The sequence below is a fragment of the Peromyscus maniculatus genome, chromosome 16 (assembly GCF_049852395.1).
Source record: "Peromyscus maniculatus bairdii isolate BWxNUB_F1_BW_parent chromosome 16, HU_Pman_BW_mat_3.1, whole genome shotgun sequence".
Lineage (NCBI taxonomy): Eukaryota > Metazoa > Chordata > Mammalia > Rodentia > Cricetidae > Peromyscus > Peromyscus maniculatus.
The window spans coordinates 41,190,168-41,214,398 of NC_134867.1; the positions used below are offsets into that span (position 1 = coordinate 41,190,168).

The window sequence follows — 24,231 nt, forward strand, 5'->3', positions numbered from 1 at the left end:
TCCCAGTACTCGGGAGGTAGAGCCAAGTGTATCTGTGTGAGTTCAAGGCTAGCCTGGTCTACACAGCAAGATCCAGGACAGGCACCAAAACTACACAGAGAAACCCTGTCTCGAAAAACCAGAAAAAAATTATAATTATTTGTGAAAATTGAAAAAACATAAAAGTAAAAGCTTTGAGTTAGTATTAAAAATTTAACAGGGTTGGGGAAATGGCTCCATGGGTAAAATGCTTGCTGTGTAGCTATCAGGACCTGAGTTCAGATCCCGAGCAACCAAGTAAAAGGCAGGCATAAAAGCATGCATCTGCAGCCACAGCACAGAGGGCAGGGATGTGGAGACAGGGAAGTCCTCATTGCTCGCTGGCCAGACTAGCCCAAATGGCGAGCTGCAGGTTCAATGAAAGACCTTGTCTCGTAAGATGGAGATTAACCCCTGACTCCATATATGCATGCATGCATACACACATGTACACTTGCATGCATGCAACATACATGAACACCTATCACTTCTCAGAATGATGTATTCTCAGATATCATCATGGATTTCCAAGGCACATAATTACTTTCCCTGCACAATGAAAAATGCCAACATTTACAACCATAGATAAAATATATAAAAACAAGCATGTATAGAATATACAGAACTAGACACAATGGTATCTCCTTGCCAATTTATACCCTAAAATACTTGAAAATAGGTATATGTCTATCAATCCTCCTCCAATAGAAACAGATATAGACATTTACCGGGTATCTTGGTAACATCTCTCAAGAAGGTCATGTATATTTTTCTTCTTTTTCTCTCCATAGTAGCCCAAGTCAAAACCCAAAACATTGTAGCATCTGTTTCAGTAAGTGTGTTCTAAAGTGAAGGTGAAGAGAGACTCCACCTACTTTCCCTCTGTCCTCAAAACACTCTTTGACTAGATCCAGAAACCCTGTTGATACAAAGGCTGATGCATCAGAGGGATTCATAAAAGTCCTAGGAACTTTACACAGGGAGGTGAGAGAGTGAAGGGCACAGCAGTCTCATAGCACACCACACTCCCATACTCTTAGACAGTGCTCAATAAACTTGTGAAGAGACTGGCGAGGAGATGGAGATATGGGCCAAGGTCATAAATTCTAGGGTCATTCCAAAGAATTATATGGTAGAACACAGAAGCTAGCAGAGCTGAGGATCACTTGACATGTGGATTTTTCTTGCTCATTACAGCCCTAATGACCACACTCTGGAGAGCAAGGCTGTTTTCTAGCCTTGGACGTAACAGTATCCCTCATCAAATAGCCTGTATGGCTTGTTGAACATAGAAAGACAGGCCACATGGCCCTTTCTGAGGTTACACTTCCTCCAGTGATTTGAGTGGAAATGGACCAACTCGGCACATATGAAGATAGATCACCTTAATCCTACCAGAGCAAACAAAGCAAGGTTAGGAGATAATCAGAGCTGGAGTTAGGGCGCAATGCAGAGCTAGTGATTAATAGTCACAGAATGTGTGAGATGGCAAACATTTTGGACACAGTATCAATGGTTACAAAACATGTAATTGGTGCCACTAAAGTTATAAAGAAAATAATGAAAGTGGCTGATTTTGTTCTTTTAAAAGAATTGACAGGAAATCTAGGGGGATGTAGCTTATTCCATAGTGGTTATCTTACATGCATGATGCCCTGGGTTTGATTTCCAGCACTGCATAAATAGGGTATATAACAAGTGCCTGAAATCACAGCACTTGGAAAAGTGACAGCTTGACTATAAATTGATAACAGTACCCCCATCAACTATCATGACTAGCTTTGTATATTCCATGTATGCTTATGATTTTTGTAAATGTTTGCATTTTGCACTGGGCAGGATAATTATGTATATTGGAAATCTATGATACCATCTGAGAATATATCAGTTCTGAGAACTGTTTAGGTGTCTGTATGTTGCATATGTATGAGATGGGAAATGTCAATCAGAAGTTCAAGGTCATCCTTGCTAAATATCAAGTTTAAGGTTAGCATGGGCTACAAGAGACCCCATCTCATGAGGAAAAACAAACAATTGGGCAGACAGGAAATAAAACTAAATGAATCATTTTATACTTTTACTATCATTTATCATTAGCTCCCAAGAAGTCTGACAGTCATTTCAGTACAGAATTTACATATAATATTGTCATTTTTAAATTGGGGAATTAGGGGAGAATTTGACTTGTGTTTTCTTTGACTTTGTTGGACCATATTAACCAATCTCTGCCTGCTCATAGGCACTGTGGACTAACACTCTGAGTGATGACTGTCAATCCCAGTGTCCTTTGCCATTCATACGCAGTGTTCACTTGGATCTTGTGACGATTCTTTGTGATGGATATCTGGGTTTCCGAGAGATCTGCTTTTTGTTTTCCAGGTCTGATAGAAGTTTGGATCATCCTGCTGGAGCAGCTAACCGCAGCTGTGTCCAACTGTCCCCGGCAGCACCAGCCACCAACCTTAGATTTACTCTTTGAGCTGTTGAGAGATGTCACCAAAACCCCCGGTAAATGCCCACATCTGTGTCTACTGGGGGAGGGAGTGTTGGACATGTTACTATTTTCAAGAAGGTGTCTCTTGAGATGCTTACCTGTTACCACTGTTTCTTACATTTAATGGAAAGGAGATGCTCAGTGGATATGTGCTGCATGGCTACAGTGAAGTGATAGGTCAGGTATGTCCCTGAAATTTTTACAAAAGATGTGTGGTTTGGTGCTGTTGGACTCCCACATTGATCCATCTGTGCCATGGGTGTCTCCATAAGCCAGATGGCTTTGCCATTTGCCATGATTGCCGCCATCTTCCTTGGCCAGATCTTAGAGCCTGTGCAGCCCCGGGGCTGTCAGGAGAGCTCAATAGATCCATCACTCATGAGCACGTGCCGTACCGAGCAGCCTCTTGTCTTGGTGATTAGAGGTATAGAAGACACATAATGCCTCAGACAGTCCCCTGCGTTGGAAAGAAGAGGCCTTAGAAATGCATCTCTAGATGAGTTTTAAAAACTTAGCATACATATTCTTCCTTCCAAAGTTTCCTCAGTCAAAGAAATTCTTATAGAAATGCAAGGTGTTTTTATTATTTTGGGGGTGCTTTGCCTGCATAAATGTCTGTGTACCATGTGCATGCAGTGCCTGGAGAGGCCAGAGAAGACATTGGATCTCCTGGAACTGGAGTTACAGACACTTGTGAGCTGCCATGTGGGTGGTGGGAATTGAACTCGGGTCCTCTGGGTTCAGTTAAGAGCAGCCAGTGTTCTTAATAGCTGAGCCATCTCTCCAAAAGTGAAATTTTAGTTTTTACTAATAGAACTAGAACCTTAAGGAAACTACTAGTTAATTCCACAGTGAGATGATGTCCCTTCGTTGTTATGAAGATTTGATATTAACACCGTCTAAAACCTGTTGTAAAGTCTGTAGCTAGTCTCATAGTTAAAATAGTTAAAAACATTCCATTGAAGAGCTATACACTTCCACTTCCAAATACATCTCATCAGTAAGTGCCATTTTCAATTTTCATATTAATTACCACATGATACATACGGTGTTTAGTGCTAAAAATATCTATTTGTTGAAGTCTCTTAAATGCTAAAATAAAAATTATGAACACTGAGAAGCAGTTAATAAGTGAGTGACATTTATAAGACATTATTTTAAATGTGGAATCTACTATATGAAATTTTATGTATTCATAAATACATAAATACACATGCATACATATGCATTCAAAAACTACTTTAAGGAAATATGTTAAAGTGGAATATTATCTGTAGGTAAGTTTTGTCTCTCTATATACTATGTAATTTTCATGTTTGTTATCTTTTGTGTCTTTCATTTATTTGGGTTTTTGTTGCTGTATTATTATTATTATTATTATTATTATTATTATTATTGGGTCTTACGTTTAGCCCACATCGGCCTGAAACTTGTAATCTAGCTGTTGTGACCACCAACGTAGAGGCATGTGCCAGGCCACCCTACTTGTGCCTTGATTTTAAAATCAAAAAATGTTTTTAAATCCACTCATGTTTTTTAAAGAAGCACAAAGATTTTCATTGTCTACAGAATTTTTAAAATAATCACATCTTAAATGCCCATCAATACTGAAAGAGATAAATTATACCTGTATGTAATGGAAATAGTATATGTCAGTGAAAATAAGGATTGTTTACAATATAATCTTTGTTCTTCATATTTGTCAACAAGTAGTCTTTGGAGCTGTCAGCCAGTGTGGTGAGAAATGCTTGCATAGGAAAACACTTAAGTTCGGGAGTTCAAGACCTATCTGGGCAACACAATGAGACCCAGACTGTTAATAAACAAAACTGTGTTCCATATAAATACATATGTAATATATTCTGACCTTCTTTCCTCTGTGCATGTATGTATTTATGTGTTTGAATCTGGGGACTAAGAGATCAAGCGACATTTTAGCTTGGTAATATTTGAATTTTTATGTGTATTCATATACCTACAGAGCTAAAATTATAAAAAGAAAGATTGCCCCCATTATTACCCCTAGGAAGTTGTCGATTCTTCTCACACTTTCTTGGAGACTGGGTAGATCTTTTGGAAAAGGTATTTGATACCAGCCATGACAAGAACCGCCTCCTCCCCATGAAATCACAATGCTGCCCCTTCCCTCTCTTTATCAGGCCCAGGGTTTGGAATCTATGCGGTCGTTCACCTTCTTCTTCCTGTGATGTCCCTGTGGCTCCGTCGTAGCCACAAGGATCACTCCTACTGGGATGTGGCATCTGCTAACTTCAAGCATGCCATCGGTCTGTCCTGCGAGCTGGTGGTGGAGCACATTCAAAGCTTCCTACACTCAGGTAGCTACAGCACCAGAGCCAGCCCTTGGGGGGGCTTTGCCTCCAAGTGCTTAGTGAATGACTGATGCAAAGGCCTTTGTCCAGGGAATAAATGAAGTAGAAACACGTGGTTAGTGCCAGGAATCTAATAGCACATACCATTGGATAGGCTGATACCCATAAATTCTATAAAATTATCAAACAGAATGCTCTATGCTTGCTGCTGAAGATACAATACCTAGTAGTAGGTCTAGCATTGCAATGTATAAGGAGAGGGAAATCCTATTCAAATACATAACTTTGTAAAATGTCCATAGTCAAAGTATGCAGAAGTGGGATGTCTTGTGTTCTTCTTTATCTAGAGAGGGTGAGTAAAAGAAATAGAATTTAGGAAAGGCTCCAGTTGCCAGGAAGAACAGACAGGGATTATGAGAAGTTTCTTAATGCCTGTGGCACTTTGAAAAAAAAAATGCTAGGGGAGAGTTATATTGAAAGTAGCAGATAGAAAGGGACAGATAGGCAGGACAGCAGCCCAGGCACCTGAGCGGGGACCTCTGTGAAAGTGGGATTCTTGCTCATGCGCTGCTTTGGAGGGTTTAGGAGGAAGAAAAAGCAATGCTTCTAAACAAAGTGTCAAGAGGCCTCCTTGTTAGAAAAGACAGAAGAAGCCAAGCAGGGTGTTGGCCCCAAGGAGTCTAGAGCAAGAATAAGAAGTGAGGACAAACTGTCCTCAAAATAAGAATGCTGATGGAGGAGGGTTTTCCACAGTTGGAGGAGGGGGATCTACAGCTGGTGGAGGAGGGAGGGATTTGAACATGTAGGTTGGGAGTGTGTCTTAAGAGATGGATGTTGATGTTCTTGAGCAGGCTGTTGCTTTGCACGGGGGTGGGGGTTGGGGGGGTGCCTGGACAGTACCACTGAAAACCGCTTCTGTGGCATCACAAGGACCCTAGGAAGAACATGTAGATGCTTTCCTTGGGGTGGCAAATAGACTGGTTTGGGGTTATCTCTTTCCTTCAGTCTGCACATGATGTGTAGATGGAAGCCAGATTGACAAAGTTCAGAAGTCACCAAACTGAGAAGAGATAGTTTTGTTTTCCAAGAGCACTTACATGTAATTCAGTTTTCAGCACCAAGGAAAGCATATTAAAATTTTCCTTTTTAGACATATTTTTTTCAGCAATTCACTTTCAGGCCATATGTTATATTCTGTCTTGTTTGAGTAGATTGATTATATGCTGAACTTTGATCAATACACACCAAAAAAAAGCAAACCATATACTTCATCTTGCTGTATCTATAAATGGGATGAAACATGCCAAAATTGGGTAAAAAAAAACTCCACGAAAAACATTGCTTTGCTGTCTTTTGTTTGTTTTGAGGGGGTATAAGGGAAGGTATGCTATTTTTATTTTCTTTTTCCCAAATATATATCTTTTCATCTTAGACATTCTTCTTTTGCTAGAGATGGCCATTTCATTCTCTCTCTATACACCAGAGTCCTAACTTTATTACTTCTTCCTGTAGACATCAGGTATGAGAGCATGATCAACACCATGCTGAAGGATCTCTTTGAGCTACTGGTGGCATGTGTGGCCAAGCCCACAGAAACCATCTCCAGAGTTGGCTGTTCCTGCATTAGGTGAGAAAAAAAGGTCCCTTGGCTCTCCACAGGGGCGGAATTTTATTATGGGACCCAAAGGCATTATCTTTTATGGTAGTAACTCACTTTCTTATTGCTTTTTATAAACCATTTATAATTAATGGTCCTCTTTTGGTGTTCAGTCTGCAAGCACTTGGTGTAGATGGTGGGTAGAGAAAGTGGAGGAAGAGAAAATGACAGATGATTTCCTTGGAGGCAAAGGACAGAAGTGATGGTAGAGCATGCTGGGTGGAACCTGAGACTTGGTGCCCACTGCCAGCCCCCAGGTAGTTTGCCTCCATCTGTCCCTGGGTCCTATGGACCCTGTTGGGGGGTTCTCTCAGGTCTTAGGATCTTGTTCTCGTGCCCTACTTCTACTCCTAACAAGCCCCAAATGGGGCGCAAAGTACTGTCCCTATGTATGATGAGGACATAAATCCTTCTCCTGAGAATGTTACTAGATAGATACCTAGGCCCTCCCATCCCATTAGTGTAGGAGACTGAGAGTGATGATATAACCACCAGGTACACACTTGTAGTCCCAGCACTCAGAAGGTAGAGCAAAGAAGGTAAACCACCTTAAGTTACACAGCAAGGCCATGTCTCAAAGAAAAATAATAACGGCAGAGAGAGGATCACTGAAAAGTGATAACATTTACCCCCACAGAGGGGTAATGAGAGATACCCAGAAAGGATGAGAGTGTGGGGTTCAGGATGGTAATAATGGTGACACCCGGTTCCTACTCCAAAGTGATTGTCTTCCTTATGTTTCTATTGTTACAATGAAAAGACCTGTGATGAAGGCAACTTATAAAAGAGCAATGACTTGGGCTTACAGTTCCAAAGGGTTGGTGTCCGTGATGAGGGAGCAGGGGCATGTCAGGAGAATAGCCGAGAGCTCACATCTCAAACTGATAGCAAAAAGCCGAAGGTACACTACACTGAAGGGTGGGGAAAGGCTTTTGAAACCTCAAAGCCCACCCCCAGTGACACACATCCTCCAACAAGGCCACACCTCTTAATCCTTCCCAAACAGCCACTCACTGGAGACTCTGTATTCAAAGCTAGCGACTTTCTGGGAACATGCCATTTAAACCACAATGGTAAGTCTTCACTAGGTGATAACATTCCAGCTGGGAAAACAAGACGACAGACACCAGGAGATGATAAGGGCCAGTAAGAGTTGGGGTCTTGTTTTATGCAGTTAGGGTTTATATAGGAGTGGTAATAAATGGGTCCGGGATGGGAAGATGAATGAATGGTATATAGCCCCGCATACAAGCCTAGAGTTAAACGTTGGTCTGTTTGCAATGGAAACCCATTGATGTTTCTACATTAAAATAGTTGAGATAGTAGTATCTTGGCAGTGGACTAGCAGAATGGCGGAAGGTGGGAGTGAGGAGACGGGGAGGCTTTCAGAGCAACCACAGGATAAACCTGTGCTCCACTCAGCATTGAGGACAGCAGAATTTCTGGACTCAGGACATGCCTTTTGGCAGGTATGTCCTTGTGACCGCGGGTCCTGTGTTCACTGAGGAAATGTGGCGACTTGCGTGCTGTGCCCTGCAGGATGCGTTCTCTGCCACGCTCAAACCAGTCAAGGTAAGATGCCCCCGGAAGGGACACAGAGTTGTTTCTTTCTTAGCCCCCCCCCCCATGCTTGGTCAGACTGGGCACCTGAGTTCTGCCTGCCTCCTCACATGAGGCAGCTGCACAGTAGCAGAACATGAGGAAAAAGAAAGAATCTGGGTTGGTTCTTTTTTTATCAGTATCCGATTCGAGATTGGGCCTGGCCCTGTGAACCCAGACAAACCCCATGAATGCCTGCTGTTCCTCCCTAGGACCTGCTAGGCTGCTTCCACAGTGCCACGGAGGGCTTCAGTGGCGAAGGCTGCCAGGTACGGGTAGCAGCCCCATCCTCCTCCCCGAGTGCTGAGGCAGAGTACTGGCGCATCCGGGCCATGGCCCAGCAGGTAAGAGTTGAACTGTGCATCTTGGGACTTCAGAAGCTTGAGATGCATGCTCAGAGTCATCCCAAATGTCCTGCATCCCCAGGCCACCTCTCACTTAAAGACATACACATTAAGGCTCTAAGCTCTTGCCAGTACCATTTTTTTTCTGATAGATGTTTGGTTTTTTTTTTTTTTTTTTTTTTTTTTTTGGTCACCTCTGCCCAAGCCACATCAGGAGTCCCCATAGGAGAGTGGTCCGGAAAGGAACTGAGAATCTTAGCTTTATCTGTTTGAGACATCGCCCTGGCTGGCCTGGAACTCACTATGTAGGCCAGGCTAGGCTCGAACTCACAGAGATCTGCCTGCCTCTGTTTCCGGAGAGCTGGGATTAAAGGTGTACTTCACCATGGTTAGTTGAGTCTCCACTTCTTATTCCTGCCTTGACTTTTATATCCAAAGATAAGGGGATGTAGCAAAGTGATAGAATGCTTGCCTAGCATGTGCAAGCCCCTCCAGAACTGATAAATATATACATATCTTATATATGTATATATTTATTAAAATACATATACACATGTGTATGTATGTCAGTTCTGTATAATATATACATACATATACACACACATATATATGAGCCTTTACACACATAGCTTGTATCCTGGTTAGTTTTTGGCACAGCTAGGGTCATCTGGGAAGAGGAAACCGCAATTGAAAACATGTCTCCATCAGACTGGCATGTAATCAAGTCTGTCATGATTGATGTGGAGCCACCCCTGGGCTGGCAGTCCTGGGTCTATAAGAAAGCAGGCTGAGCAAGCAATCAGACAAAGTCAGTAAGCAGCAATCCTCCATGGCCTCTGCTTCAGTTTTGGCCGCCAGGTTCCTGCTTGAGTTCCAACCCTGACTTCCCTCCATGGTGGACTAGGATCTAAAAGTTGTAAGATGAAATTAACTCCTTCCTCCGCAAGTTGCTTTTGGTCATTGTGTGTATCACACTAATCGAAAGCTAACTAATACCAACTCCCTCGTATTAGTGTCAGTATTTGAAGTGTGATGAATTGACACGTGGTAGAAGTAGTAGTGTTATTAGTGTTGGTAGCCAACATGCATTATTTGCTCTGTTATAATGCTCTGCCTATGTAATATACATGCATCAATTTATTTCATCAGCTGTATCAGATGGAAGCCATCGCCATCCCACTTTATAAGTAAAGACATGGGTAGAGAATAAACTACTTACCCAGGGCCACGAGCAAACTGTCCGTGGAGTTGGCGACGTGGGCTTCTGAGCTGTCCCTCTGTATCCTCCTCCAGGTATTTATGTTGGACACCCAGTGCTCACCGAAGACTCCAAACAACTTCGATCATGCTCAGTCCTGCCAGCTCATCATTGAACTGCCTCCTGATGAGAAACCCAATGGGCACGCCAAGAAAAGGTAATGCCGCTGTAAACACAGAGAAAGCTCACAAGCAAGGAAGCGCATCCAGCCCCACTTCTGACTCTTTCTAATCCAAGCTTTAGCTATCGACACTAGCAGCATTGTGGACTTACCTAGCAAAGGTTTTCATAAAAATGCTAAGCCTTTTAACCACATTTCACACATACAATGTATACTGTTTAATCTGCCATAAGGAACCACCCACAGGCTAGGTGACTGGCAGCCCAGAAGTATGTTTTGAAGGCTAAGAGTCAGAGGTCAAGGTGTGGGTGGGACTTCTTCTTTAGGCTTGTAGATGGTTGTCTTCTGAGTCCACATGTGGTGACTCCTCTATGTTTCTGTTCAGATTTCCTCTAGCAAAGGATGTGTCTATACTGGATTAAGATCCACCCAAATGACCTCATTTTTACTTAATTACCTCCTTAAAGCCCCTTCCTGTAAATATGATCTGTTCTAACTAGGGATTAGGAGTTCACTATATGCATTAGGACAGGATACAACCCAGTTCATGAAACCGTAGGTGTAATAAACTTTTATTTAAAGGGTTAATTAAATTTTTAAACAAAAGGTAGGGCAGTCAGTTGTGCCAAGGAATCTAAGGCCAGCTGGGCATCATAACAAGACTTTAAAATACAGTAACTACCAAATTTCAGATTGGCACAGGTCAGATCATTTCAATGAATAATACATACAACTATGCTGTCAAGAGGCCAAAAGATCCATATCTTACCAAAGGAGGAAAAAAGTTTCTCTTTTTAAATACTATCATTCTGCCTCAAAATCCTCAGTCCTGGATACAAAGCTACCTGGCTTTGCTTTGGCATATTAATAGTAACAGTTGCTTATTTAACATTGCGTAGAGGTATGGCAGATAGCATCCCACTTGCACTTTAACCCATGAGGACAAGAAGAGCCAAGTTACATATCCAACAATATACAACCACTAAGTGAGAAGGCCAGAAGCCAAACAAGGTCTGGTGGAGCACAGACCTCTGCCCTTCACCACTTTGGGGAGCAAGTTGGTGCAATGGCCTTGGCTTGGCATTCCTCCAAACTTGTGTTTTAATCCTAACTCCCCAGGTTACGTGTAGAAGGTAAGGCCTTTGGCAAATCATGAGGTTTGAGCCCTTCATGAGTGGGATTAATTCCATTGAGAGAAACAGAAGTACTCCCATGTCACCAGAGTCCAGCCATACCGATACTTTACTCTCAGACGTCCAAGCAATGTGAAATCAACCTCTTTGATTATAAGACAGCCCAGTCTGTGCGATTTCACTATAGCAACCTGAACAAAGGCAGTTGTTATCATTGCACAGGCTCTGGGTGAATTTGTGTCACAGCTTGTTAATTAATATAGCCATCTGAATACCGTAACCATTCAGGCGACATTTCCATGGAATATTTTAGCTAGCATTTAGTGTACACAAAAGAATACATGGAGTGTGTATGTGTGTGTGTGTGTGTGTGTGTGTGTGTGTGTGTGTGTGAATGAAATGTGGAAAATAATATATTCATCAGCCTGTCACTCAAAAGAGAACTTTAACAGTATCCCATGTTCTTTTCCCCCAATTCTAGCTCCTGCTTCCCCTAACACCAGTTTTTAGTGGAGGTCATTACTGTCCACTTTACAGGTTAAAGATAATGAAAACAGATACTGCCTTCCTTTTGAGGACAGTACTACTAAGCACAGATACCAGAATCTGAGCCGGTCTGTAAAGGGTTTACCTTCTTAGTTTGGTCCTAAAGTTGTAGACTTGAAGCACTTAGACCAGATTGGTAGTGTTCTAGTCTCCTTCCTGTTTCTGTGATAAAAACACTCTGACCAAAAGTAACCAGAAGAAGAAAGGGTTTGTTCCTTCGGCTCATACTTCCAGATCCTAGTCCGTCACTGAAGGACGTCAGAGCAGGAACTTCAATCACAGGCCATAAATTGTTGGCTCTCCCAGGCTCGTGCTGAACTTTCTTTTACCCAAGACTACCTGCCGAGGAAATAATGGTGCTGCCCACAGTGAGCTGGAGGCTCCTATAACAACAAAGGGGGTCCATACAAACCCTCACAGACATAGCCATAGACCAATCTGATAAGGACAAATACTCAGTTGAAACTTTTTATCAGATAAGTCTAGACATTTGTCAAGGTGGCTGCTAATGCTAACAAGGACACATAGAACCTTCTGCAGAGCTTCCCTAAGACTGAGTAACTTATCAAAACACTATTTAAATAGGAACCTGGAGGAGGGTGAGTTCTTTAACGTACAGAGTTTCTGCCGGAGATGATGGCAGGTTTTTAGAGGAGAGTGATGTTTATACCAGCATAGTGACTACATTTAGCACCACTGAATTGTATCACTAAAAGACAACATTGTGACTATGTGTGCAATGTATGGATACATTGCAGAAGTCATTTCAGCTGTCTGACAGGGTTACTGTCACAGGGGTGACAGTCTTTTATTGTTCATTTCATCCTTAATGAGAGTCATGGTTTTCCCTCCGTGACAACCATATGAAGTGAAAAGTCGGTATTGAGATTAATGGACAATGATAGTTTTTGCTAAGGAGAGAAATAATTTTAAAATTCGAGTTCATAGTAAGGCAGACTAAAGCAAGAAAATACCAACAAGATGGTCCTGAGTCTTGGCTCAGTGGTCCATGTCTATAGTACCAGCATTTAGGAAGCAGGAGATCAGGAGTTAAGGCCATCCATCCTCATCTGCATAGCAAGTTTGAGGCCAGCCCATCTTTTAAATTAAAAAAAAAAAAAAAAAAAGCCGGGCAGTGGTGGCACACGCCTTTAATCCCAGCACTTGGGAGGCAGAGGCAGGCGGATCTCTGTGAGTTCAAGGCCAGCCTGGGCTACAGAGTGAGTTCCAGGAAAGGCGCAAAGCTACACAGAGAAACCCTGTCTTGAAAAAACAAACAAACAAAAAAAGTCTGGACCTTGTATCATTTAAAGGAATTAGTTGGCAGTATAATGATACAGGTGATATAATGGTCTAAGCTATTTTCACAAAATTCTAGGAACAGTAAAAGGAACACAAAGCCACAAACCACACTGGTCCATTAGAGTGGTAAATACAGTGCCTGAAATAGTATTTTCTCAGCACAAAAAGCAGCCAAACCAAGCATTCAAGCACTTACATATAAACTACCATATCTGAACTGTTACTTGATTAGAAAAGGGTTTGATTATCATTTGTTACCTGCCCACCCCTCAGCCAGATGCCCTGGACTGATGTCTACAGAGGATGAGTCCTCTCTCATCTCTCGGTCCCACACAGCTGACCTGAAATTTGGCTCAGGGAAATCAAATGACTACACAAGGTTTGTGCCGCAGTCCCAGTGGCCAGACTGGCAGATAGAGGGTTTATGGGAGTGAATGCTGTTTTTCCAGGGTTGCTGTAGAAGGTTATGAGTTATGTTACCAATATTTTTCATCTTGTAATGTTAGCACCATAATAGCAGTGGCATAAATTTTTCCAGCACCTAAAGCATTAACATTTGACCCTTGAAAACTGTCTTGGTAGCAAAACCAAACCAGTAAGATTTCAATATGTGTGTGTAAGAGAACAGAGTAGAAGTTTGGAAGGGTTAGGGATGTCCTGTCTTATGAATCATGTGTAATTTTTTTAATGAAGGTGCTGCGTTTATTTCCTATGGCTTGATCATTCAGTATCCTAACTTGCAGTCTACAGCTCCTGGATTTTAAGAAGTGCCAGGAATTCTGTCAGCCATGATTAAAATGGAAGTTTACCCCTTTCAAAGATACTAATAGGCAGGCAAGAGGACTTAGTGGGTAAAGGTGATTGCAGCCAGGCTGGATGACTTCAGTTAGCTCCCCCTGTACACACATCGGGGTCGCAGTAGAGAACTGAACCCCACAAGTTGTCCCCTGACCTACACATATTCAGCATGGAGACACACACACACACACACACACACACACACACACACACACAATTAAAAATAATTTTTGGTGGAGACACACACACACAATTAAAAATAATTGTTGGAACACAGTGGATTTAGTTTGGAGTGTCACATGTTCTGAAATGGATCACGCCTACCTTGCTGTGAAGGAAGGACTGACTAACTACTCCCTGTCTTTGCCTTTGAAGCGTCTCTTTCAGGGAGATCGTGGTGAGCTTGCTCTCTCACCAAGTACTGCTCCAGAACCTGTACGATGTCCTGCTGGAAGAGTTTGTCAAAGGCCCCTCTCCAGGAGAGGAGAAGACCTCGGTCCAAGTGCCGGACACCAAGCTGGCCGGCTTCCTCCGATACATCTCCATGCAGAACCTGGCTGTGATATTTGACCTGCTGCTGGACTCCTACAGGACTGCCCGGGAGTTCGACACGAGCCCAGGGCTGAAGTGCCTGCTGAAGAAAGTGTCCGGCATCGGAGGCGCCGCCAACCTGTACCGCCAGTCGGCCATGAGCTTTAACATTTACTTCCACGCCCTGGTGTGCGCGGTCCTCACCAACCAGGAAACCATCACTGCCGAGCAAGTGAAGAAGGTCCTCTTCGACGAGGAGGAGAGAAGCTCAGATTCCTCACAGCAGTGCTCTTCGGAGGATGAAGACATCTTTGAGGAGACCGCCCAGGTGAGCCCCCCGCGAGGCAAGGAGAAGAGGCAGTGGAGGGCACGGCTGCCGTCGCTCAGCGTGCAGCCCGTGAGCAACGCGGACTGGGCGTGGCTGGTCAAGAGGCTGCACAAGCTGTGCATGGAGCTCTGTAACCACTACATCCAGATGCACCTGGACCTGGAGAGCAGCTTGGAGGAGCCACCCACCTTCAAGAGCGACCCCTTCTTCATCCTCCCCTCCTTCCAGTCGGAGTCGTCCACCCCGTCCACGGGTGGCTTCTCCGGGAAAAATACGCCCTCGGAAGACGACCGCAGGGAGCACCTAAGTGAGCCCCTGAGCCTGAGGGTGGGCAGCGGGGACATGCTGATGCTGCCTCCCAGCCCCAAGACCGAGAAGAAGGATCCAGGCCGCAAGAAAGAGTGGTGGGAAAGCGCCGGGAACAAGATTTGCACCATGGCTGCGGACAAGACCATCTCAAAGCTGATGACTGAGTACAAGAAAAGGAGGCAGCCGCACAACCTGCCTGCCTTCCCCAAGGACGTCAAGGTGGATAAGAAGGGGGAGCCCCTGGGGCCCCGCGGTCCCGATTCACCACTGCTTCAGCGGCCACAGCATCTTATGGACCAAGGGCAGATGCGCCATTCCTTCAGCGCAGGCCCAGAGCTGCTGAGGCAGGAAAAGAGGCCCCGCTCCGGCTCCACAGGGAGCTCCCTGAGTGTCTCTATTCGAGATGCAGAGGCACAGATCCAGGTGAGTTCCAGCTAGCAGTTTTCTGGGTTGCAGAAACCAGAGGTGTCCTCTTGCACAGCCTGTGCCTTCAAAGATGTGAAACCAGCAAAGGAAACTGAGGATGAAGTTTGAGTGCTTGCCTAGCATGCAAAGAGTCCTGGGTTATATCCCCAGCACGTCCCTAAACTAGGTATGGTCAGTCCTGCAATCATAGCCCAGAGGAAGTGGAGACAGATATCATAAGTTCAAGGCCTCCTTGGCTATGTTTGAGCTACATGCTGTGGGCAGCTCAGGCTGTGTGTGTGTGTGTGTGTGTGTGTGTGTGTGTGTGTGTGAGAGAGAGAGAGAGAGAGAGAGAGAGAGAGAGAGAGAGAGAGAGAGAGAGAGAGAGAACGAACTGGTGCATGGCAGGAGATGTAAATCATATCTCCAAGTCAGAATGACTGGACCGAGGTGTAGCATCTGCCTGAGAAACAAATTTTCTTCTCAGATCATTTCAGAAGCCATTTTTCTATATGTGACACATAATTGAGAAGTAGAAAGTCACCTGTATAATTAAGATGCTAAAGCGGATAAGAATCAAGGGGCTTTAACTGGCCTTGAGCCTTCCTTCTGTTATTTGAATCCAGCACTGAGGATATTCTGTAGTTCTGAAGCAGTGTATAAAGAAAAAGGCCAGAGTGAATGCTGCTGGGTTAAGATGAATTATTTTAACCATCTTTAGCACGTATAGAGCGCGTCAAAATGAGTTTGAGGGGCAAACAGCATCAATGGTGTTTATTCGGTATAAGAAAATATGGAAACAAAGAACTAGGGGGATTCTAGGTGAAAATTCTTTACTGTAGAGTCTGGCTAGAGATGCAGTACTTCAGAGGATGGGGGGACCCTAGGAACCTCTGCGTGTGCATACATTTGAAGTGAGCATGACTCTTGCAGGAGTCATGCCTTTTCCTTGGAAACATATTCAACAGCGAAGTACACTTCGTAAGACAGAATCTGCCTAAGTTTCCTAGACCATTTTCTTCAGCACTAGGGGTGAACCTAAGGCCCCATGCATGCGAGGCAGGCCCTCTATGCTGAGGAACATCCATGGTTTGGAGTAGGTTGATCTTTTAAAGTATCTAGTAGCCATGAGACACTTGTGTATTCCTTAGCAGATCAGTTTCTTGGTGACTCCTATATCTTAATTGCTTTTAAATGTATTGGGGTTTTAATCTCCTAAATTAAGGTAGAATTATCCCAAGTGATCCAGGTGTTAGCAGATAGCTAACTGAACTATCAACGCCCCATAGACATTTCCTCCTGTGTTTTTATTCTTAATAGTTTGTGAAGGCTAAACCTAAGACATCCCTCATGTTAGATGATTCTCTTCCCTTCCTTCAATATGTGAAGTGAAAACCAGTTTCTTACAGGCACATTAAATTACTAGAGCTAAATCCTGAGAAAACCATTTACCGATTTCCAGAGCCTAACAACACTGCCGTGCAAAACCATGAGATAGCCAGTAATTCTCTTACATCCTTTTCTCATAGGCATGGACCAACATGGTGCTAACCGTTCTCAATCAGATTCAAATCCTTCCAGACCAGACCTTCACAGCGCTCCAGCCAGCGGTGTTCCCGTGCATCAGCCAGCTGACCTGTCACGTGACTGACATCAGAGTCCGTCAAGCTGTGAGGGAATGGCTGGGGAGAGTGGGCCGTGTCTACGACATCATCGTTTAGAGGACTCAGATCCCCGTGGTCAGAGTCTGCCTGCCCGTCCAGCTGATTGCATTTTTCCTCCCACCAGCCCACTCAGACTAGGTCTCTGAGAAACTAGTTCTCTGAAACCTAGGACAAAGCTTTTTCCAAGCTCTCCCTAATTAGCCTTGGGCTAGTCTGGATGCCAAAGTGGTATCCAAGTGACACGGTGATCTCTGGCCTTGCACATTATTACAGAAGAGTCTGCATTCCTTGATACATTTCTAAATCTAAACTTAATTTCCAAGTGCATTTGCTTGCAGTATTATACCCAAAATGGGTCGTTTTCAACAACTCTCCTTTAGAAGCCCTAGGCCGGTCCATTTAATCCATCATTTTCAAAATCAATGTAAGTCCTAAGGAAACATTTGCTGGTAAGTCAAGCTGATACACATTCGATCAGAAGAATGTTTATATTCTGATTATAGTTTGGTTGGGAAGAAAACTGCAAAAGTGTATTTTTCCAATGTTCTAATCAAGAAAAATGACTTCTAAAATGTATTCAGGAACATTTCAACCTTATGATTAAGTTGTTAAGATTTTCAGGTTATTATTCACAACTTCCCCAGGTAAGGTACAGTTGTGCCTTTATTTCTCTGTTTCTAAAGGAAGGAAATTCTTTCCTAGCATGATTTTTAAGTCTGTGGCTCGGCAGCGCTTGAAGCACCCAGGGGTGCGCACAGTCACAAGACTTTGATACTGACTACCCTGTGTCCCATGAGTCTTTGCTTCTGTTCCCAAGGCAGGCAAAGAAAAATGGTGCCTTAGTCTTTTGTTGCACAGACATTTCTATGCCCCACAACATTATCTGAACATAAGGTATGACACTCGGAGCTTAAGAAAGATTAAGATGCAATTCATTTTATATCAGTATCCTTGGGAGGACGTGAACTCAGTCCTCCACCTGGTGAGCATACCTCTCAGGGGAGGGGCAGGAAGTGTGGGGTGGGGGATACAGCTGGAAGGGGTGGGCTAGGGACTGTGACAGAATCGTTGTAAATCTTCAACTACAATACAGTTGTGAAATGTTGGTGTCGGTTATGCAAACTCCAGACCGAGTGGGAAGGGACAAAATGAATTTAGGAAACTATTTTTTTTTTCTATATATGAAACACTTCTCTCTAGCAGAGTTACTCTCTTTTAACTCATGTGATTCAGGCCAATATTTTAAATGTCTATTTCTTTTTGTAAGTATTATTAGAAAGTTCATTTGAAACATAGAATCATATCCGTTGGGGGTTAGGAATTGAGTCTGAGGGTCAGTCCCTCATACTTAGGAACCACTGAGCATCCCCACAGCCCTTACCATATGTTTTGTATGTTTCTTACATTATAATAAAAACTAAAGCTTTTCAGACAAGCCAACTTAAACTCCACAGTGTAGGATTAGTTACTGAGGCAGATGTGGCCTAAAAATGTATTCACACAGCATCCTCTAAAAATGAAACTTCCACGCTTCAGTATTGAAGGAGTTAACAGAGGTTGAACTTTATCCAGTGATAATATTCATAAATGTTGCCCTCCATGAGAACTACGTAACTATCTACAAGGTCAAAAGCAAGGTGCTTTGGCTTGCTTGGGTGGTCAAAAAGAAATCTCCGTTCAGCATGCCCCCTAAGCAGATCACCGAATCTGGGGGACGTTTTCCTAGTCCCACAAAACAATCTCTGCCTTCAGAGACAGGGACTCAACTTAGATTATTACCCAAGTTTAAAAATTGATCTAAACAGATGTTTTGGCTCCTCTGTTTTCTAGTGCTGGGAATCAACCCAGGGTCCCATAAAAGGCACGCAAATGTTCCCCACCACTGAGATGCATCCCCGTCTCTCAACTATATTTGTTTGAATAAGCAATGAATTCTTTTATCTACAATTTTAGATTTTTATATACCTTGTAAATGTAGTTGAGAGTTAAAGATTTTGCTTTGTCTTTCTCAACAAAAGCAGTATAATTTTTGTTGAGTTATAGCTGTTTAATTTTGTAGATTCTTCGGGGATCTGTTCTTGGTCTGCCTATAAGTACCTCACTTTACTGGAAAGAGAGCCGCGGTTAACCACATTACAGAATTACAGCATGTCACAAAATGTGACCTTTCGTGAAGTATATTAGCCAGTTTCCTTGTACATATGTCCCAGAAGTAAAACCCTGTTCTCTCACAGACTGGCTAGAAAAGCATGCGAGACTAGCTTGTGAAAGTGTTCTCTAACATCCCGAGTGTGGCCTGAGAATAAAAAGATGAGATGTAGCCAATGTTGGACCCAAGATGTCCTTACCTGCAATGTTGGCAACATTGGCAGATCTTCCCATCATCCTCTGAGAGTCCCTTCCAAGTCCCACATTGTTCTCAGACCGCCCCCAAAGCTCTCTGTACTCCAGAGAAGACATCTGCATCCTTCAGAGTCCAGCTAGAGGGAGGGATTTATGGTTTCAAATGGAACATTGATCAGTGCAAAGTAATGGCCAGTGAGTGAGTAGTCCGTCCTTCAGGTGAGAGGACACACAGGTAACCAGGCCCCTCCCCTCACTGCCAATCAGTCCCTCTCAGTAGCTAGTCTCAGCCTCTACCCTTCTCTCACTCAGCGTCTGAATGGAACCAGTGTTGTTTCCTGAGTCACATAGGCTGAAGGTCAAGGTAGGGTTTTGAACTTTAAAACAGTCATCATCTCTGTATGTACCGAGGCGAGCAGATCACGGTTTTGCACGTTGCTTCTCTTATATTTACTGCCAAAGTTTTATTGCTTGAGGTTGAAATGTTCTGCCTCCTTTGCTTAGAGAACTGCGCATCATGAAACAGGGAACCCAGCACCACAAAACCAGGCAGCCCAGGGGCCTAGCTATCAGCCCAGCAGGGTGCACACTCTCAATCCCAGTCCTCATGAGGTGGGAGCAGGAAGATAGAAATTCAAAGCCAGCCTGGGCTACATGGGCTGAAGCCAGCCTGGGCTACATGAGGGCCTGTAGAGCAAGCTGTCAGGTTTAATAGTGGATCACAGAGCCTCACTTAGCCCCTTGCAGCTCAGTTTTTAGCCATGTTTAGGCTGTCCCTTGACACGCTGTTTTCTTGTTCCCTTCACGAGAGACACAGCTTTCTTCATGAATGCCAAATGTTACCATTTTGGGGGTCATTTAGTCACTAGCGACTCAGGAAGATGCTAACAGACACTACAGCTCAACTTAAAATATTTTAAATCAAGCCAGACTTACGTCTCTGATCCCAGCACCGGAGAGGCTAAGAAAACAAGAGGATTGGAATGAGTGCAAGGCCAACTGGAGTGAGTTCCAGGACAGCCTGGGCTACAGTGTAAGAGCCTGTCTCAAAACCACAAATGTTAATGTCCAAAGTCCTTTTAACTTAGATTTGCTGGTATGATGATCAACACATGCTTTTTGTTTAAAAAAAAAAAAAATACTTCCACAGTCAATGAAGAGAGTCCAATAGCCTTAATTACAGGAAGGTAATACAGATCCATCGTCTCCCCCAAAAGAGAACAGCACTACTTAGAAATCATTCCTTTTTAAGCCAGAAAACCTATGGCTGGAGAAATAGCTCAGGGGTTAAGAGCACTTGCTGCTCTTGCAGAAGACTCGGGTTTGGTTCTCAGCTCTCACATGGTGACTCAGAACTATCTCTTACTCCAATTTCAGGGAATATGATGCCTTCTTCTGGCCTCTGGGGGCACCAGGCACACACATGGTATGCATACATACATGCAAATACTCATAAAATAAAAATAGTTGCTGAAAAAAAAGGAAAAATCTTCTATCAGTCCAACCAAACTAAACAGAATGAAGATCTTTTTTGAAAGAGGTGACACCCTGGGTTACTTTATAAAACCAGGGTTTTCTCCTAGTCTAGTTCACAGATCCAGAGAGGTTCGTGATTTGCTCAGGATAACAAATAAAAGGCAAAGTGGTTTGCAAAGAAGTATCCCTGAACACAAAGGTCACACTTTCTCATATATTGAACTGTCAATACTGAGTAAGATCTGCAGCAAGAGAGAATGGGAAAACTGCAAGGCCTTCCTTAGACGATTAAAATGAAAATATTTGCTTCCTGGACCTATCTGGAGTATTATGCAGATTTTAAAAGTAATGTCTTTATAATGTATACCAAAATCTAGATGTTAACCCTAAAGAAAATATTTAGTGTTACATTAAAACCCCAGTAATGTTAGAAACAATGGGGTCCCTGCCACGCCTGGATGACTGTAAATACAGAGAAACATGGCAGCCTGCATGGGCATGTGTAATTAATTCAGGAACCTTTTCACGTATCATTTAATCAACAAAGTGCCCCGTAGCCAGTGGAGCCCCTTTGCCAGCTTCTCTGGCAAGTGCCAAGCCAAGGTCCCCATCAAAGCTTGGAGACACACAGAATAATCCATCCCCAAAAATGTACACATCCTCGGAGTAGGAAACAGCAATTTGTACAAAACAGACCTAAGTTCCAGGTAGGACAGTACGTGTGGGACCATGTGCCACACCCCAACATTTCTGCTTACTGCCATAGGTGAAGAAGGAGGTGAGGACTCCAGAGTCCTGCAGAAACCTGAGGACACAAATGTGTTTGGGAACCACGTAGCAGGAACCCAGCAAGATTTAGGGTGGCCTTAGAATAGTAAAGTCACATTTTTTTAGCATTTTTTTTATTGAAAATATGAACTTGATATTGGGAAAGATTTATAAAATTGGTAAAGGGTTTGATTTATAATTATGCCCTCTTAGAAAATAAATTGCCCTTATTCATAGTAGATCAGTCTAGGAAAAGGTTGTTTTTAAGAAATCCCCTTGCTCGGGCCATCTTGTAGTGTTTGCAGTTGATATAAAGGTACCTAAAAATTTCATTGACATGTTGGGCTAGAAACACCAATTAGATGTTCAAAATATAAACACATTACTTTGTCTGTTTTTCCTAAAGACAAAAATCATGCACACCCAAGATGATTCAGGAGAAACTAAGTTGAGAACAATGTTTCATTTCTTTATGAACAGGATACCGCTTATTAAAAGACAAAACTATGACAACAGTAGCACCCTACAAAACCTGTCACTGTATCTTCCTATCATCACGCAGTGAGGTTCCAGGGAGAAGGGGCTGGCTGGCCTCAACACTTAAGGTCCCGTCTAGTCAAGGTCCTTCAAATCTCAAGAACTGTTTTGCTCTGTGAGTTCCTGTCCTGTCAGTTGAGCCAACAGTGTCTAGTTTCTTTCGTCTGAAGAACAGTGGTTCTCAAACTTTTAGCATACATCCAAATTCACCTAAGGGTTTGTTAGACCACAGATGCCCAGTTTCTGATTCTCTCCATTCAGCTATCTGCATTTCTAGCCAACTCCCAGGTGAAGCCATTGCTGCTGCTGCTCTGGGAACCACAGGCTAGAAATCACTGACTTTTCACATCAACCTGACTTATCAAGCACTAAACTAAACTGACCCATGGGCGGACAGTTTGGGATTAGATTACTTACAACATTCCAGTTCCCCGCTCCCAGTTTTATTATACCAATAATTGGTCCCTATATACTAGAAGACAATGAATGTATATGTTGTATGGAACAGTGAGATAAGTCCAAGCTTCTCGTCTTTGTATTTAGAAATTAATTCTATGAATGATTGTTTGTATCCTGTTGACCCTTTGATTTGTACTGAAGGTAATCAAGTTTATGTGGTTTTTGCATTCCTTTCTATATCATTTTAATGAGATGTTTCCATGTACGGCTCCATTACAGCCTGGCTCCTGGCTTACAGAGGTTTTTCAGTAGTTGCTTGCTCGTCAGTTCCTTTACATCTTGAATTGGTCATTAACATTTCAGCATTTCAAAATGCTCTGACACTTCTGGGGGTACCCTTGTCTTTCCCTTAACTGTGTGGTGTAAGTTAGTGTTTTAGTTTCATGTTTATTTGTAAAGAGTCTACTAAATGGCTTTGTGGAAATTTCCAAAATGAAACAATTCCTTTTGAGCAGTAGATATAACTGTCTTGACTTTTCAGTAAATATTGTGTTTATAAAGATATCAGCACAATGTAAACTAATCCTTATTCCATCTGATGGGACTATAGAAAAGTCAATCTTTGTACTTTGAGAATCCAGTGAAATGTTAACCCAAATACAGATGGGGCCTAAGTTTATACTTTAACTCTCTTGCTCAGTTAATGAGCTCTAGAAATTCATTTTTGATTAAAACTTAAGGACCATATAATAGGAAGAGGAAGAACTGATGATCTGTATTTTTACTAAATTAAACACCCAAGTAAATTAAAAATCGATTAATGTAATCCCAGCTACTCAGGCTTGCCTGGACAACATAGTGAGATTCCATCTCAAAAATAAGAAATAAACACAAGTGAAAAAAAAAAGAGGAACAAATCAAGGATTCAAGAGAAATGTAATTACTCTAAATATTGCCCATTTATAAACTACATTAGTTCCGTATAATTCTCATGACCCAATAAAGTTTCTATTTACGTCATTTAGACTGTTATTTGAATGGAAGGCGATCATTTCTAGATACTTGAAATCAGTGAAAGCTTATGAGAATGTTAATGGTGTCAAGGATTCATCTTTGACTTTGTGGTTGAAAATAATTGTTTTTATTATTTCCTTTTTGTTTCCCGTAGCAATTTAAAAGCTATGCACATATTTAATTCTGATTTCAATTACATTTTAAAACTCAATCTCTGTGGAGAATTTATTTCTAAGCCATTTCATCAACTGTTGCCAAAAAGGAGGACGAGAACCTGAAAGCCAGCCTAGGTTTTCTCTTAGACCTAGGGAGGTTTAAACCCTTGATCCCATCAGCTACCAGTGACCATCCACACTCACCTCAGGTCTGTGTTCACCCTCTGTCACTGTTTTCCCGCACGGTTCTTTCCTCTGGTTCACTTTGAAATCAGTATGGTAACAATCAGTTCCCTGCTATGTGGTTACTTTTAATCAAAGATGAATGATTTGGGTGTTTGGGTTCCTCTTCCATTGGGACCCTGTGGTTAGAATATTCAGTGTGGCCTGATAGGGTAGGAGGGGGTGCCAGGGGGAAAGGAAAGGTTACTTTTCTTTCTTTCTTTCTTTCTTTCTTTCTTTCTTTCTTTCTTTCTTTCTTTCTTTCTTTCTTTCTTTCTTTCTTTCTTATTCTTCTTTCTTCCCTTCTTTGTGCTTGGGTATGGTGGGGAGCTAAAACTCAAATGTTTATTCCCCTAACCATGCCAAATATCTTATATTTCACAATGATTTTTCTAAGAGGAATAAACAAATTACATTTCAGACAGGTCCCCTACTCCTATCCCCACTTGAAATACAACTGCTAGGGAGTAGAATTCCTTT

General features: G+C 42.7%; 1 protein-coding gene across 2 annotated transcripts in view; it reads left to right on the top strand.

Annotated features, from left to right (window-relative positions):
* Nucleotides 1-20,330, top strand: part of Arfgef3 (ARFGEF family member 3) — a 161,229-nt gene extending 140,899 nt beyond the window's left edge. For both annotated transcript variants that reach the window (XM_006986096.4, XM_042262236.2), the window contains exons 27-34: nucleotides 2,398-2,526; nucleotides 4,672-4,848; nucleotides 6,355-6,469; nucleotides 7,969-8,071; nucleotides 8,311-8,442; nucleotides 9,736-9,857; nucleotides 13,976-15,191; nucleotides 16,703-20,330. In XM_006986096.4, the coding sequence (XP_006986158.1) occupies nucleotides 2,398-2,526; nucleotides 4,672-4,848; nucleotides 6,355-6,469; nucleotides 7,969-8,071; nucleotides 8,311-8,442; nucleotides 9,736-9,857; nucleotides 13,976-15,191; nucleotides 16,703-16,894 (2,186 nt within the window). In that variant the 3' untranslated portion in view covers nucleotides 16,895-20,330. The remainder of the gene's footprint in view (nucleotides 1-2,397; nucleotides 2,527-4,671; nucleotides 4,849-6,354; nucleotides 6,470-7,968; nucleotides 8,072-8,310; nucleotides 8,443-9,735; nucleotides 9,858-13,975; nucleotides 15,192-16,702) is intronic.
* Nucleotides 20,331-24,231: the final 3,901 nt, after the last annotated feature.